Source organism: Protopterus annectens, chromosome 16.part0, assembly GCF_019279795.1.
Source record: "Protopterus annectens isolate FY-2018-M chromosome 16.part0, PAN1.0, whole genome shotgun sequence".
Classification (NCBI taxonomy): Eukaryota; Metazoa; Chordata; order Ceratodontiformes; family Protopteridae; genus Protopterus; species Protopterus annectens.
Genome location: NC_056750.1, coordinates 655,589,886 through 655,602,221, shown reverse-complemented (window position 1 = coordinate 655,602,221; position 12,336 = coordinate 655,589,886). Strand labels below are relative to the sequence as shown.

At 36.5% G+C, this 12,336-nt stretch overlaps 1 protein-coding gene across 1 annotated transcript in view; it reads right to left on the bottom strand.

Annotated features, from left to right (window-relative positions):
• Positions 1-12,336, bottom strand: part of ARID4B (AT-rich interaction domain 4B) — a 2,517,944-nt gene that overhangs the window by 1,021,219 nt on the left and 1,484,389 nt on the right. The window contains exon 11 of the mRNA XM_044058160.1: positions 6,151-6,376. Coding sequence (XP_043914095.1) covers positions 6,151-6,376 — 226 coding nt within the window. The remainder of the gene's footprint in view (positions 1-6,150; positions 6,377-12,336) is intronic.

The following is a 12,336-nucleotide window of genomic DNA, read 5'->3' as shown; positions in this document are numbered from 1 at the left end:
TCTGGACTGCAGATTAGAGACTGCGTTCACTACCAAGGACTGACAGAATATAGGCAAAAAGAAAAGGATAAGGGAGTCTTAACTGACAGACCTGCTCTGGTAAAGTCCATGGCTGAATCTAACGCAGAAGATGCTGTGAAAAAGGGGTCAATTAGTATATTATAGTGTATAACTATAACAGTTAATGAAAGGAGGTCAGAAAAGAATGGGAAGAGAAACTGGAAATACAATTTACAAGGGAACAACGAGAGGGCATATGTATACCACCCAGTATGAAACAAATTCCAAAACGTTTAGGATTTTTCGTTGAAAGTGTTTGCACAGATGTGTTTATACCCCAACCAGACTTCAAAGAATTTCCCTCCGGTAGACTGCAAATGTTGAAGGGGAAGACAAAGGTAACTTGGAGCATGTTTTCTGGGAGTGTAATGAACTTGCAGGTTTTAAAAATTCCATTCAGAATACTCTGTCGGTAATATTAGAGGAGGAAATAAATGTAATTAAGGACATGATTCTTTTGAATCGGGACAAAGAATATAAACTGCCTAGATATAGTAAGGCCTTATTAATTTTAATCCTACTGTCTGCCAAAAAACAAACTACCAGAAAATGAAAACCATAATCTACATCTCAGCTGTATTTCAAGTATTAAATTTTGCAAATGAGATAAAAGAACTGTAAATGAGATCTTTAGAAAAGGGAATGAGCAAATTACATAGAAATATATGGAATTTGTGGAAACAATACATGCAAAGAATTCAATAAAGGCATTTAAAAATGGAACCCGAAACATCAAGCCATCAGGATAAGAGGGGTTGAAAGGAGGAAGCCTATTGTGCAGCACACAGATCCTGTAAACAAACATCTAGTGTTGCACTGAGTTCATTATATATCTACTATGCTAATTAAATGGATTAATGCTACAATATAATTCACAGACTGGATGAGTAGAAATGCAGTACAGGAATTAACCACAGTCCAGCATGCCTTGCAAAATTTGAGTATCCAAGTCTGTCAAACTACTGAAATAAGCATCAAACTTCTAATGCTTGATAAAGTGTGACTGGAGGACCAAGTTGACTGCTTCACAAAGACTCTTGGTTGAGACATTCCTAAGGAATGTTCTTGTAATTGCTGCTACATTGTATTAATGGTTATAAAATCGCATCTGAAGGCATAATGGATGCATGAAAAGGTGACTGTGTAGGTTTCTGATAAGGTTAATGGTTGGAGTTAGTGTGGAAAAGTACTAACATTTACATCCTTTACTAGGTACAGCCCCCCTCTTCTACTGCTCCCTCTCTGAAAGGCGCACTATGCTAGAAGAACCCTGTGAAATTAAAAAAAAATAAAAGAAAAATTCTCTGCTTGTCCCTCCATACAAACAGAACAGCAAGGTAACTATCTATCTAGTTATCACTTACATAACTTGCCGAACTGGTAGTGGATTTTTACGTGCCGAGTTACCAGCCCTGACGCACAACCTTCAGCGAAGGCATGTCCATTCACGCATGCCTCCACACAGAAGACGCTCTAGCTGAGAATCGAACGCGACAACGTCTTGCTGCGAGGCGACAACGCTACCGCAGCACCACTACCGCGGGTGGTTAACTAAAAGAATATTTACTAAAAAAAAGTAACCTCCCCAAAACTGTATTCTGAACTAAGCAGCAAAACGCTAAAGAAAAATATTACTTAACATCCCCTAAAGTTCTTATCTTGTAAGCAAAGGCTCTAGCTATCTTGTGGGCTGGCTAAACTCTGTATAATCCTATCAGATGCTAGTTTCCCCCTCCCCCAGCTAAGGATATGAGGTTACTTATCCCCCTGTTGAAACCGCCATTTGTAAACTGCCCCAGTGCTCCTGGACCCAGTCGGTTGCCTTCCCTTAGTGTGGTATGTAATTTGTTGTCAATAAGCTTTATTTTATAAAGTTAATGTCAGAGTTTGTATGTGATTTGCCTTTCATAAGCTCTTTGGTTAAATGCGTTATACCTTATGTAGTTAACTGCTCAAATGCTCAGCTCGGGTAAACGCCCGTGAGTGAACGTAAATTTTACTGCTTAAAGGCTGTCTCTAGCGAGCGCCTATGATATTATGTGTTTAAATGTTCTAAAGCTTCATATATGTTAAAGCCTGGCACTGTATGGTATTCTACAGTCATAGACACTTTTAGAGTATAAACGACTGCATAGGCTTGCATTCTACTGCTCCTAGGCTTGTTTTTGGATAAGCAGCTGAAGTTTATCATTGCCTAAGAGATATAAATATACATTGTATTAATGGTTATAAAATCGAATTTGAAGGCATAATGGATGCATGAAAAGGTGACTGTGTAGGTTTCTGCTAAGGTTAGCGGATGGAGTTAGTGTGGAAAAGTACTAACAGTTATATCCTTTACTAGGTACAGCCCCTCTTCTACTGCTCCCTCCCTGAAAGGCGCACTACGCTACAAAAACCCTGTGAAATTAAAAAATAAAAGAAAATTCCCTGCTTGTCCATCCATACCAACAGAACAGCAAGGTAGCTATCTATCTGGATATCACTTACATAACTTGCTGAACTGGGTCTAAAGCACTGCCAGTTAGTCCCTAAAGTCCCCTAAATCTAATACTTCCCCTTAAAACTGGCTAACTAAAAGAATATTTACTAAAAGAAACTAAACCTCCCCAACAGTGTATTTTGAACTAAGCAGCAAAATGCAAATATTACTGATCTTCTCCTAAAGTTCTTACCTTGTAAGCAAAGGCTCTAGCTATCTTGTGGGCCAGCTAAACTCATACTCCTTACAATCCCCTTCCACCCATATAAATCTATACAGGTTTACACAAATGATATCCTCTCCCACTAGGATCAGTAAACCCAATGAAAAAGAAAGCATCCTAGACTGGATACTTATCAATAGTCATCCCCATATGTATAAAGGTATGACCCACCCTGATTACCTCAGTGATCACTCTCTAACCTATATCATCAGACATAAAACTGATGATCCCCACCAGCCCACTCACAAAACAATTAGAAACAATAAGAACTTCAATCCCAACAACTTCCAAAATGAACTAAAAGCATGTAACTGGTCAATCCTAAAACGGCTGCCACTTGATAAAGCAGTAGTACTCTTTAATACTAAACTTCTTGCCATACTTGACTCACGCACCCGCACGTACCATTAGAACTAAAACAAAAGCTGCACCATGGCTTACAAAGGATACCAAATCAAAGATCAAACTTAGAAATAAAATATGGTCCACCTGGAGTGACACCAAAGCCCCTCTAGACCAACTGAGATATCGGCAGCTTCGTAATGACACAAAAAAATCCATTCTACTAGACAAAAAAACTACTTTTATAATCTTTAACAAAGACACCAAAATAAACCTCAAAAGTTTTGGGCAGGTATAAATACACTTCTTCATCCAGGACAATCCACCACTCCTACCCCTTCCACTTTTACCCATAAATCTCCACAGGAGATTGCAAACACCTTTAACAGCTTTTTTACTGAGACTATCCAGATTCTTGCTAGCCAGCTAACGTCCACAAGCACTAATTCTAACATAACCTCAACCACTACCCATCTCCCCCTAATTTTCCAACCAGTCTCTACCTCACTTATCTGATCCCTGCTTAAAATTCTAGAACCGACCACCCTATCTGCAGATCGTCTACCTGCAGAGTACATACAAAAAGCCGCAGATGTCATAGCTTATCCAGTCTCAATCTTGATCAATAGAATCATAAATGAAGCCTCCATCCCCTCCATTTGGAAATCTTCCCATGTCATACCACTCCACAAAGGTGGCAATTCCACAGAACTATCAGATTACAGACCCATTCCCATACTTTCGCCACTGGCCAAAATAATGGAGAAATGCATTCATAAGCAACTCTTGCACTATCTCATACATAACAATCTGCTGGCTAACTCTCACCATGGCTTTAGGCCATACCATAGTACCTCCTCTGCCCTCCTCTCTTTCTCCAATGTCATAAATCATAACTGTAATAACAACAAATTATCCTCAGACCTCTTCCTCGACCAATCCAAAGCCTTTGGTATGGTCAACCACCAACTACTCACTGCCACTCTGAAATCCATTTCCTTAAATACCCACGCTATTCAATGGCTTCAATCCTATCTGAATGGCAGACAACAGGATACCCTATGGCAGGGAAATGTATCTACTCTACTACCCCTCACCCTTGGGAGTTCTCCAGGGCTCTATCTTAAGACCTCTTCTCTTTTAAATCTTTATTAATGACCTTTACTTTGTCATTCCAGATGCTACATGCACACAATACGCAGATGATTCCACGTTGATCTGCTCAGCCTTCACCCCATCTGACTTGCATACGCTATCCCAGAAAACATTCAACACAGTTGGAAACGGGCTCTCATGCCGCTGTTTGCTCTTGAACCCTAAAAAAAAACTACTACTTTTCTCCCCCACTCACAGGTCTACACCACTTTCCTTTATGATTTCCTATAATAATGGAACTGTTATTTCCCCAGATAACCATACTAAGTTCTTAGGGGTAACAATTGATAATGACCTTACATTTGCAGTGCATGTCAAACCATTAATAAAAAACTGGGATCTCTATATAAAAATAAACCTTTCTTTACCACACTAGCAAGGACTTCCACTGCCCGCACTCATCTTCTCTCCACCCTTTTCTATGCTTCCTCCATTTTCACTAACTTGAACAAATCTGAACTCTGCAAACTCTCAAACTGTTATAATCACATTGCTAGATTTGCCACTGGCTCTACTTACAGAACTAACCACTGTCAAAACCTTAAACCTCTAGGATGGCTAGAATTGCCTAGCTTACTTCAGTACAATCAACTTGTAGTAGCCCACAAAATTCTCAACCAACCAGATAATACCCCTGCACTTAAAAGCATTATTTATCCCCACAGGAACACTAGGCCATTGCAATCTTATAACAAACTACAAATTCAAACATTCAAAACTAACAACTCAGCTGGTCATACCTTGTTTTCTAACTCTGTTGGCAAAACTTGGAATTCGCTTCCAGCTGACTTAACACTAGAACCATCATTAAACCAGTTCAAGAAAAATCTCAGACAGTATTTCATGACACACTGGCTATGCCCCTGCCAGAATTCAGGCTAACTCCTACCATACTATAGTATACGAAACAGTATTGTAAGGAATACCTAGCTGCTTCTATCTGATTGTCTGCAACCATAAAAGTTTGAGCTATGACTGATGAAAATTGTTTTTAATGTTCATGCTTAATTTCAATGCAATGTTTTTAATGTTGGAGCTTTTCTCCCCAGGCCTCCGCTGAAAATGGACATGTATCCAGTCGGACTATCCCGGTCAACAAATGTAAAATAAAATAAATAAATAAATACTTGGTCATAAGAAAAGACAACTGAATTCACAAGCCATTTTATAAAATCTATGCAGGCATTGGTCGGCCCTGCTTTCCAGGTTTAAAGGAAACAAAGAGCTGCTTTGTTCACCTTAAGTCTTTAGTTTTCTCCAGTCAGTATCTCAAGCTGTATGTGTACCTCCACCATGTGCAAAAAAAAAAAATGTCAATTCATTAGGGTTTTGGGGGGAAAATATGATGGTTAGGTGGTCTGGTTGACAGCAAAATCAAACATCAGTTTAAGACTAATAAATGGATTGGTCCTTAATGACACCCTTTTTCTCTCTAGACACACTATATAAGGCTCTCTGCACATCAGAGCTTGCAACTCAGAAATTCTAAATGCAGATATTATGGCTCCAAGAACAACGGATTTCCAGGGCAGAAATTTAATAGCAACTGTAGTGGCTAGTTCAAAGGATGCCAAGGTCAACCTTTTCATTGACAAACCAAGACCACGAAGAGATGTCATTTTAGGGTCTTCAGTGAAGGATCCCTTTTAAGAATAGTTTTAAATGTTGAGTTGTCTTGCCAAGATTGCCATATGATATATTTTAAAAGAGACTGCAAGATAAAAAATAATGGAAGGTATTACAACTGGAATAAAAATAACATTTATATGAACCACTCTAAGTACTGAAGAATCATGCTCGTAGCTCAAAGTGGCATCTGCAAAGAATTAAAAAAGAATACTGTATTACTCAGGTCAAACACATGCTACACAGATCACATGAAATTTACCTCAGAAAACCTGGTATGTTCTTTCTTCTCGCTCTCATATTCTTTGTGTTCTTCCACTTGCTCCACGACTTCCAATATTTTGGATTTGTTTTCTAGACTAGGTTCTGATATGCATTCTTTTTGTTGTGTGTTCTCTTTACTGTGTTTCAGTGAGATTTTCTTTGGCAGTGCCATTTGGAATCGAATGTCAGCTGATCTGCAGTACTCTTCAAACCCATACAAATATCTACAAAACACACAAAAAAAGAAGCATAAACAGTACAAATTCAAGATGGACACAGAGTATCCAAAGAAAAGCAGAAAGCTAAATTTTTCAATGGAAGTTAGACCAGTGCCGTTTACATTCCCACCCCCCAAAGGCTAACCTTTCCACTAGTTTAGGGTATGCTAAAACTATCAATACCTCAGATCGCAGACTACAGATGACAAACAAAATTAGAAGAAAACTGTGGACACAACAAAACACGCAATACGAAAAGAAAAGTTAAATGAAAATGCCAAAATGGTCCAGTGACCCAAATGATAGACTAATGACAAAAGGATGATGACCCAAGTTAGGCAATGAACCCAAGTTTGATAGAATGCCAACTATGAACAGAAAAACCAAACATTCGCTCCTGGGGAAGGGGTAAGGACTGCTCCTGTCTATTACAGAATTTGTTAACCAATGGATGAAGACATGATACACAACTACCAGGATCTTGCACTAGAACATATCAGGGAGTGATATAAAGTCTTGCTACCTAGAATAGTATGACAGTAGAACAGGGTTCAGTTCTATCTGTGTGGAGCGTGCATCTTCTCCCCACATCTCCTTGAATTTTGTCCAGGTAGTATAGTTTAAACCACACAAAACGAAATAAACTATTTAACACAAACCAGCCAGCGATGCAAACACAGTCTGTTTAATAGTGAGCGCTTTCGAAAAAGTCAATGCTCCAACTTCTTCAGACAAAGAAAGACAATGAACTCAACATTTAAATACACAATCAAAATACTCAGTTATTCAATTATCTAATAATTGATTTTTACATAATGTAGTCTTACTATCCGCACTTCAACATTTAACTGCATATCTTAGTGTTAAATTCATACATTTCATCCACGATATCATTGAATATCAAAAGTTAGTTAAAATATTAAACTTCTATATAATTTAAACTTTGTTTAAACACATAAAATTGTATAAAAATACATAAAAGGTACATAAAAGTCTAGATATACTTAAAAGAGCTTTGGTGCAGACTTACAAACCCAATTTTAAATTGTTGGTTTGTCACAAATAGGTGTATATAAAACTAATAGTTTATCAAAATGTTATTTTATTTTTACTATTTTTATAATTTATTACTAACAAAAATATATTTTTATTTTTATATATGCACAAATATACCTGAATTGTTTACCAGCATACAAACCCTATATATACTAACATATATAATTTATCTAGCCAATGCTTTTAATTTTAAAATGCTTTTAATTGTACGAATTTGCCACATCAATTCAATTTCTTCCAATTTGAGTTCCCAAGGGCCTCCCATTAATTCACATTCCACTTGATGTACAATCGCATTCTGAAAACTATGACCCATGTTTTCAGTGATATGCTTAGCTAGTGCACTACTAGTCACTTTCTTATTAATACAATACTGGTGCTCATAGATACTCTGTTTAACCTTTCTCTCAGTTTTACCAATATAGTATGAAGGACATGCGTCACAACAAGCGACGTATACAACTCCCTTTGATTCACAATTAAATTTGCCATTGATAGTATATATTTTGTCCCTAATGGTTATTCTATTCCCTATCATGACAAACTTACATTGTTGGCAGAAACCACATTTCCTCATACCTATAACATCTTTACTTGTCTTACTTTTCTTTTCAAGTAGACACTTCAGGTTAGGGCCCCTTCTATACGTGAATCTAGAACTACTACCCAAGACGTTATTCAACCCATTGTCTTCCAGTATGATGGCCCAGTTTTTAATCAGGATATCCTTAATTATTTTAAAGTCTAAAGAATATGTACACAAAAAACTAAGGCCCAAGTTGTGATCTGTACAGCCCGCATTCACACCATTTACTTTAGGTGTGATATTCAAGTTATTTACATAACCTTTATACAACAATGCCTTAAAATGTCCTGTAGATCTCTTAAAGTTCACCTCATCAATAATGGTGTCTAAGAAGCAATCTGGATAGCCCCTTTTCAAGAACATCGATCTCAACAATTCACATTCAATCGAATAGTCGCTATCCTCTGACACAATCCTAGCTGCCCTTACGATTTGTCCCTTAACGACAGCTTTCTTTTGATGGCAAGGGTGACTACTTGAAAAATGTAAAAAAGAATTTAAATACGTGGGCTTCCTGAATATGTTAGTTTTATACCTTTGGTTAACTCTATCCTTGGACAAGTTAACATCCAAAAAGTTAATACATTCCAGACCTACCCGATAAGTGAATTCTAAAAAACTGGTCATTTTCGTAATACTTTCAATAAAAGCCTCTATACTACTTATTTCATCTTACCAGATAAAACACATATCATCCTGGTACCTGGTGTACCATATCACATTGTTTTGAAATAGAGTGTTCTTAAACAATAAAGTTCTTTCCCAATGTGCCATTACGCAAAGTAAAGATGCTATAGGTATGAGGAAATGTGGTTTCTGCCAACAACGTAAGTTTGTCATGATAGGGAATAGAATAACCACTAGGGACAAAATATATACTATCAATGGCAAATTTAACTGTGAATCAAAGGGAGTTGTATATGTCGTTTGTTGTGACGCATGTCCTTCATACTATATTGGTAAAACCGAGAGAAAGGTTAAACAGAGGATCTACAAGCACCACTATTGCATTAATAAGAAAGTGACTACTAGTGCACTAGCTAAGCATATCACTGAAAACCTGGGTCATAGTTTTCAGTATGCGGTTATACATCAAGTGGAATGTGAATTAATGGGAGGCCCTTGGGAACTCAAATTGGAAGAAAGTGAATTGATGTGGCAAATTCTTATTATTGCCCATATTCCACCAGGCCTCAATGAATATGTATCAATTAAAAGCATTTTAAAATTAAAAGCGCTGGCTAGATAAATTATATATGTTAGTATATATATGGTTTGTATGCTGGTAAACAATTCAGGTATATTTGTGTATATATAAAAATAAAAATATATATTCTTTAGTAATAAATTATAAAAATAATAAAAATAACATGTTGATAAACTATTAGCTTTATATACACCTATTTATGACAAACCAACAATTTAAAATTGGGTTTGTAAGTCTGCACCAAAGCTCTTTTAAGTATATCTAGACTTTTATGTACCTTTTATGTATTGTTTATGTATTTTGTATACAATTTTATGTGTTTAAACAAAGTTTAAATGATATAGAAGTTTAATATTTTAACTAACCTTTGATATTCAATGATATCATGGATGAAATGTATGAATTTAACACTAAGATATGTAGTGCAGATAGTAAGACTACATTATGTAAACATCAATTAGATAATTGAATAAATCAGTATTTTGATTGTGTATTTAAATGTTGAGTTCATTGTCTTTCTTTGTCTGAAGAAGTTGGGGCACTGACTCATTCGAAAACGCTCACTATTAAACAGAATGTGTCTGCATCGCTGGCTGGTTTGTGTTAATAGGTAATACAGTTTTCCTTCCCAACTCCCAAAAATGTTGGATGAATGGCTACTAAAATGACCAGATACATTGCTTCTAGTCATGGCAGAGAGGTGTCTGGGAGCAGCCAACTCACAAGATTAAAAAGAAAAAGAATACGTATATGTATCTACATATATATATACATATATATATATATATATATATATATATATATATATATATATATATATGTATATATATATATATATATATATATATATATATATATATATATATATATATATATATATATATATATATACACAACACACACACACACAGTGGATATAAAAAGTGTACACACCAATGTTAAAATGCCAGGTTTTTGTGATATAAAAAATGAGACCACAATAAATCATTTCAAAACTTTCCCCCCTTTAATGTGACCTATAACCTGTACAATTCAATTGAAAAACAAACAAATCTGTTAGGGGAAAAATATAAAAAATAAAAAAACATACAATAAGCTGGTTGCATAAGTGTGCACATCCTTAAACGAATACCTTGTTGAAGCATATTTTGCTTTAATTACAGCATTGTCTTCTTGGGTACACACCTGCCATCAATTAAAGGGAGACTAATAAACCCAAAATAAAGTTGAACTGTCCTAGTAGGATTTTCCTGACAGTTACTCAGTTGCCTGCTACAGCAAAACGTAAAAAGCAAAAATCATACACACTGCCAAAGGTTGGTCACAACACACAATAGATTCCAAATAAAAAGTCAAAATGTGAGCACACCAACCAAGCTGAGCAGAGACAAAGCGTAATCTTCCAAAACTTGATTTTTAATGACTTTATTGTAGAAGGATGAGCGCTTTCACAGAATGCTTTTCACATATTCTAGCAATGTATCAGTTTTGTGACATAGTTAGGAAGAACTGGTCTATTTTGCTGGCTGACAATAGTATTAGAAAGGTTATGGACAAGATCCCAATTTTATTTTTAGGAACAACATGAGCTTAAAAAGAATGTTGTGTTATGGCCCTAAATATTTGGAAGCAGAACCCTTACTAAGAGCAAGAACATTTCCCTGTGGGAAATGCAAAGCATGTTCCTTTACTGTTCAAGACCAAACATTTGTTCACCCTATCACTGAAAGGAAATTTATTCCTAGATTATCAGCTACATGTAATAGCAATTTTTAGTGTATCTGGCAACCTACACACAATGTCATTGCTTTTATGTAGGAAGAACAACACGTCAGCTTAAAGACAGGGTTTTAGAACATCTTAGCAATATAAGGAATAATGTACATACAAATGCTTTGGCTGCACATGCAGAAACTAGAGGACACAGTATTTTTTATTTTAAAGTTTTCCAGAAAGTTAGAACTGGCAATAGAAGGGGTGATGTGAATAATTATTTAGAGAATTTAGAAGTAAAATGGATAATAGTACTACAAGCGCACAGAGATCCGGGCCTGAATGCAAGTGTTCCATTGAAGCCAGCATTAATAAAGAGACGTTGATTCTGATTTGGTGATTTTAGTAACATGTCATTTTAATTTGTATATATTGCCTGTTTCTTAAGCTGTTAGTTTTATTTGGACCTGAAGAAGCGGTAGCCCTGTCAGAGCACTCATCCTTCTACAATAAAGTCATTAAAAATCAAGTTTTGGAAGATAACGTTTTATTTGTCTCTGCTCAGCTTGGTTGGTGTGCTCACATTTTGACCTGTTATTTGCTACAGCAAATGCCATAGTTCGCAGAGAGCTTAGAAAGCATCAAAGGGATCTCATTGTTGAAAAGTATCAGTCAGGAGAAGGGTACAAAAAAAATTTCCACGGTATTGGATATACCATGGAACACAGTGAAGACAGTCATGAAAAAGTGGAGAAAATATGGGACAACAGTGACGTTGCAAAGAACTGGGCGTCCCTCCAACACTGACGAAAAGACAAGACGAAAACTGGTCAAGGAGGCTGCCAAGAGATCTACAGCAACACTGAAGGAGCTGCAGGAATTTCTGGTAAGTACTGGTTGTGTACTACATGTGACAAAAATCTCCCGTATTCTCCATATGTCTGGCCTGTGAGGTAAGGCTGCAAGACGGAAGTCGTTTCTTACACAGAAAAACATCCAGGCCCAGCTAAAATTTGCAAAACAATACATCATGTCTCCCAAAAGCATGTGGGAAAATGTGTTATGGTCTAATGAAACCAAGGTTGTACTTTTTGGCCACAATTCCAAAAGGTATGTTTGGCGCAAAAACAACACTTCACATCACCAAAAGACCACCACCCCCACAGTGAAGCATGGTGGAGGCAGAATCATGCTTTTGGGTTGCTTTTCTACAGCTGGAACTGGGGCTTTAGTCAAGGTGGAGGGAATTATGAACAGTTCCAAATACCAGTCACTTTTGGCCCAAAACCTTCAGGCGTCTGCTAGAAAGCTGAAGAGGAATTTTACATTTAAACACGACGATGACCCCAAACATATATCCAAGTCAATAAAAGAATGGATTCAACAGAAGAAAATTAAAGTTTT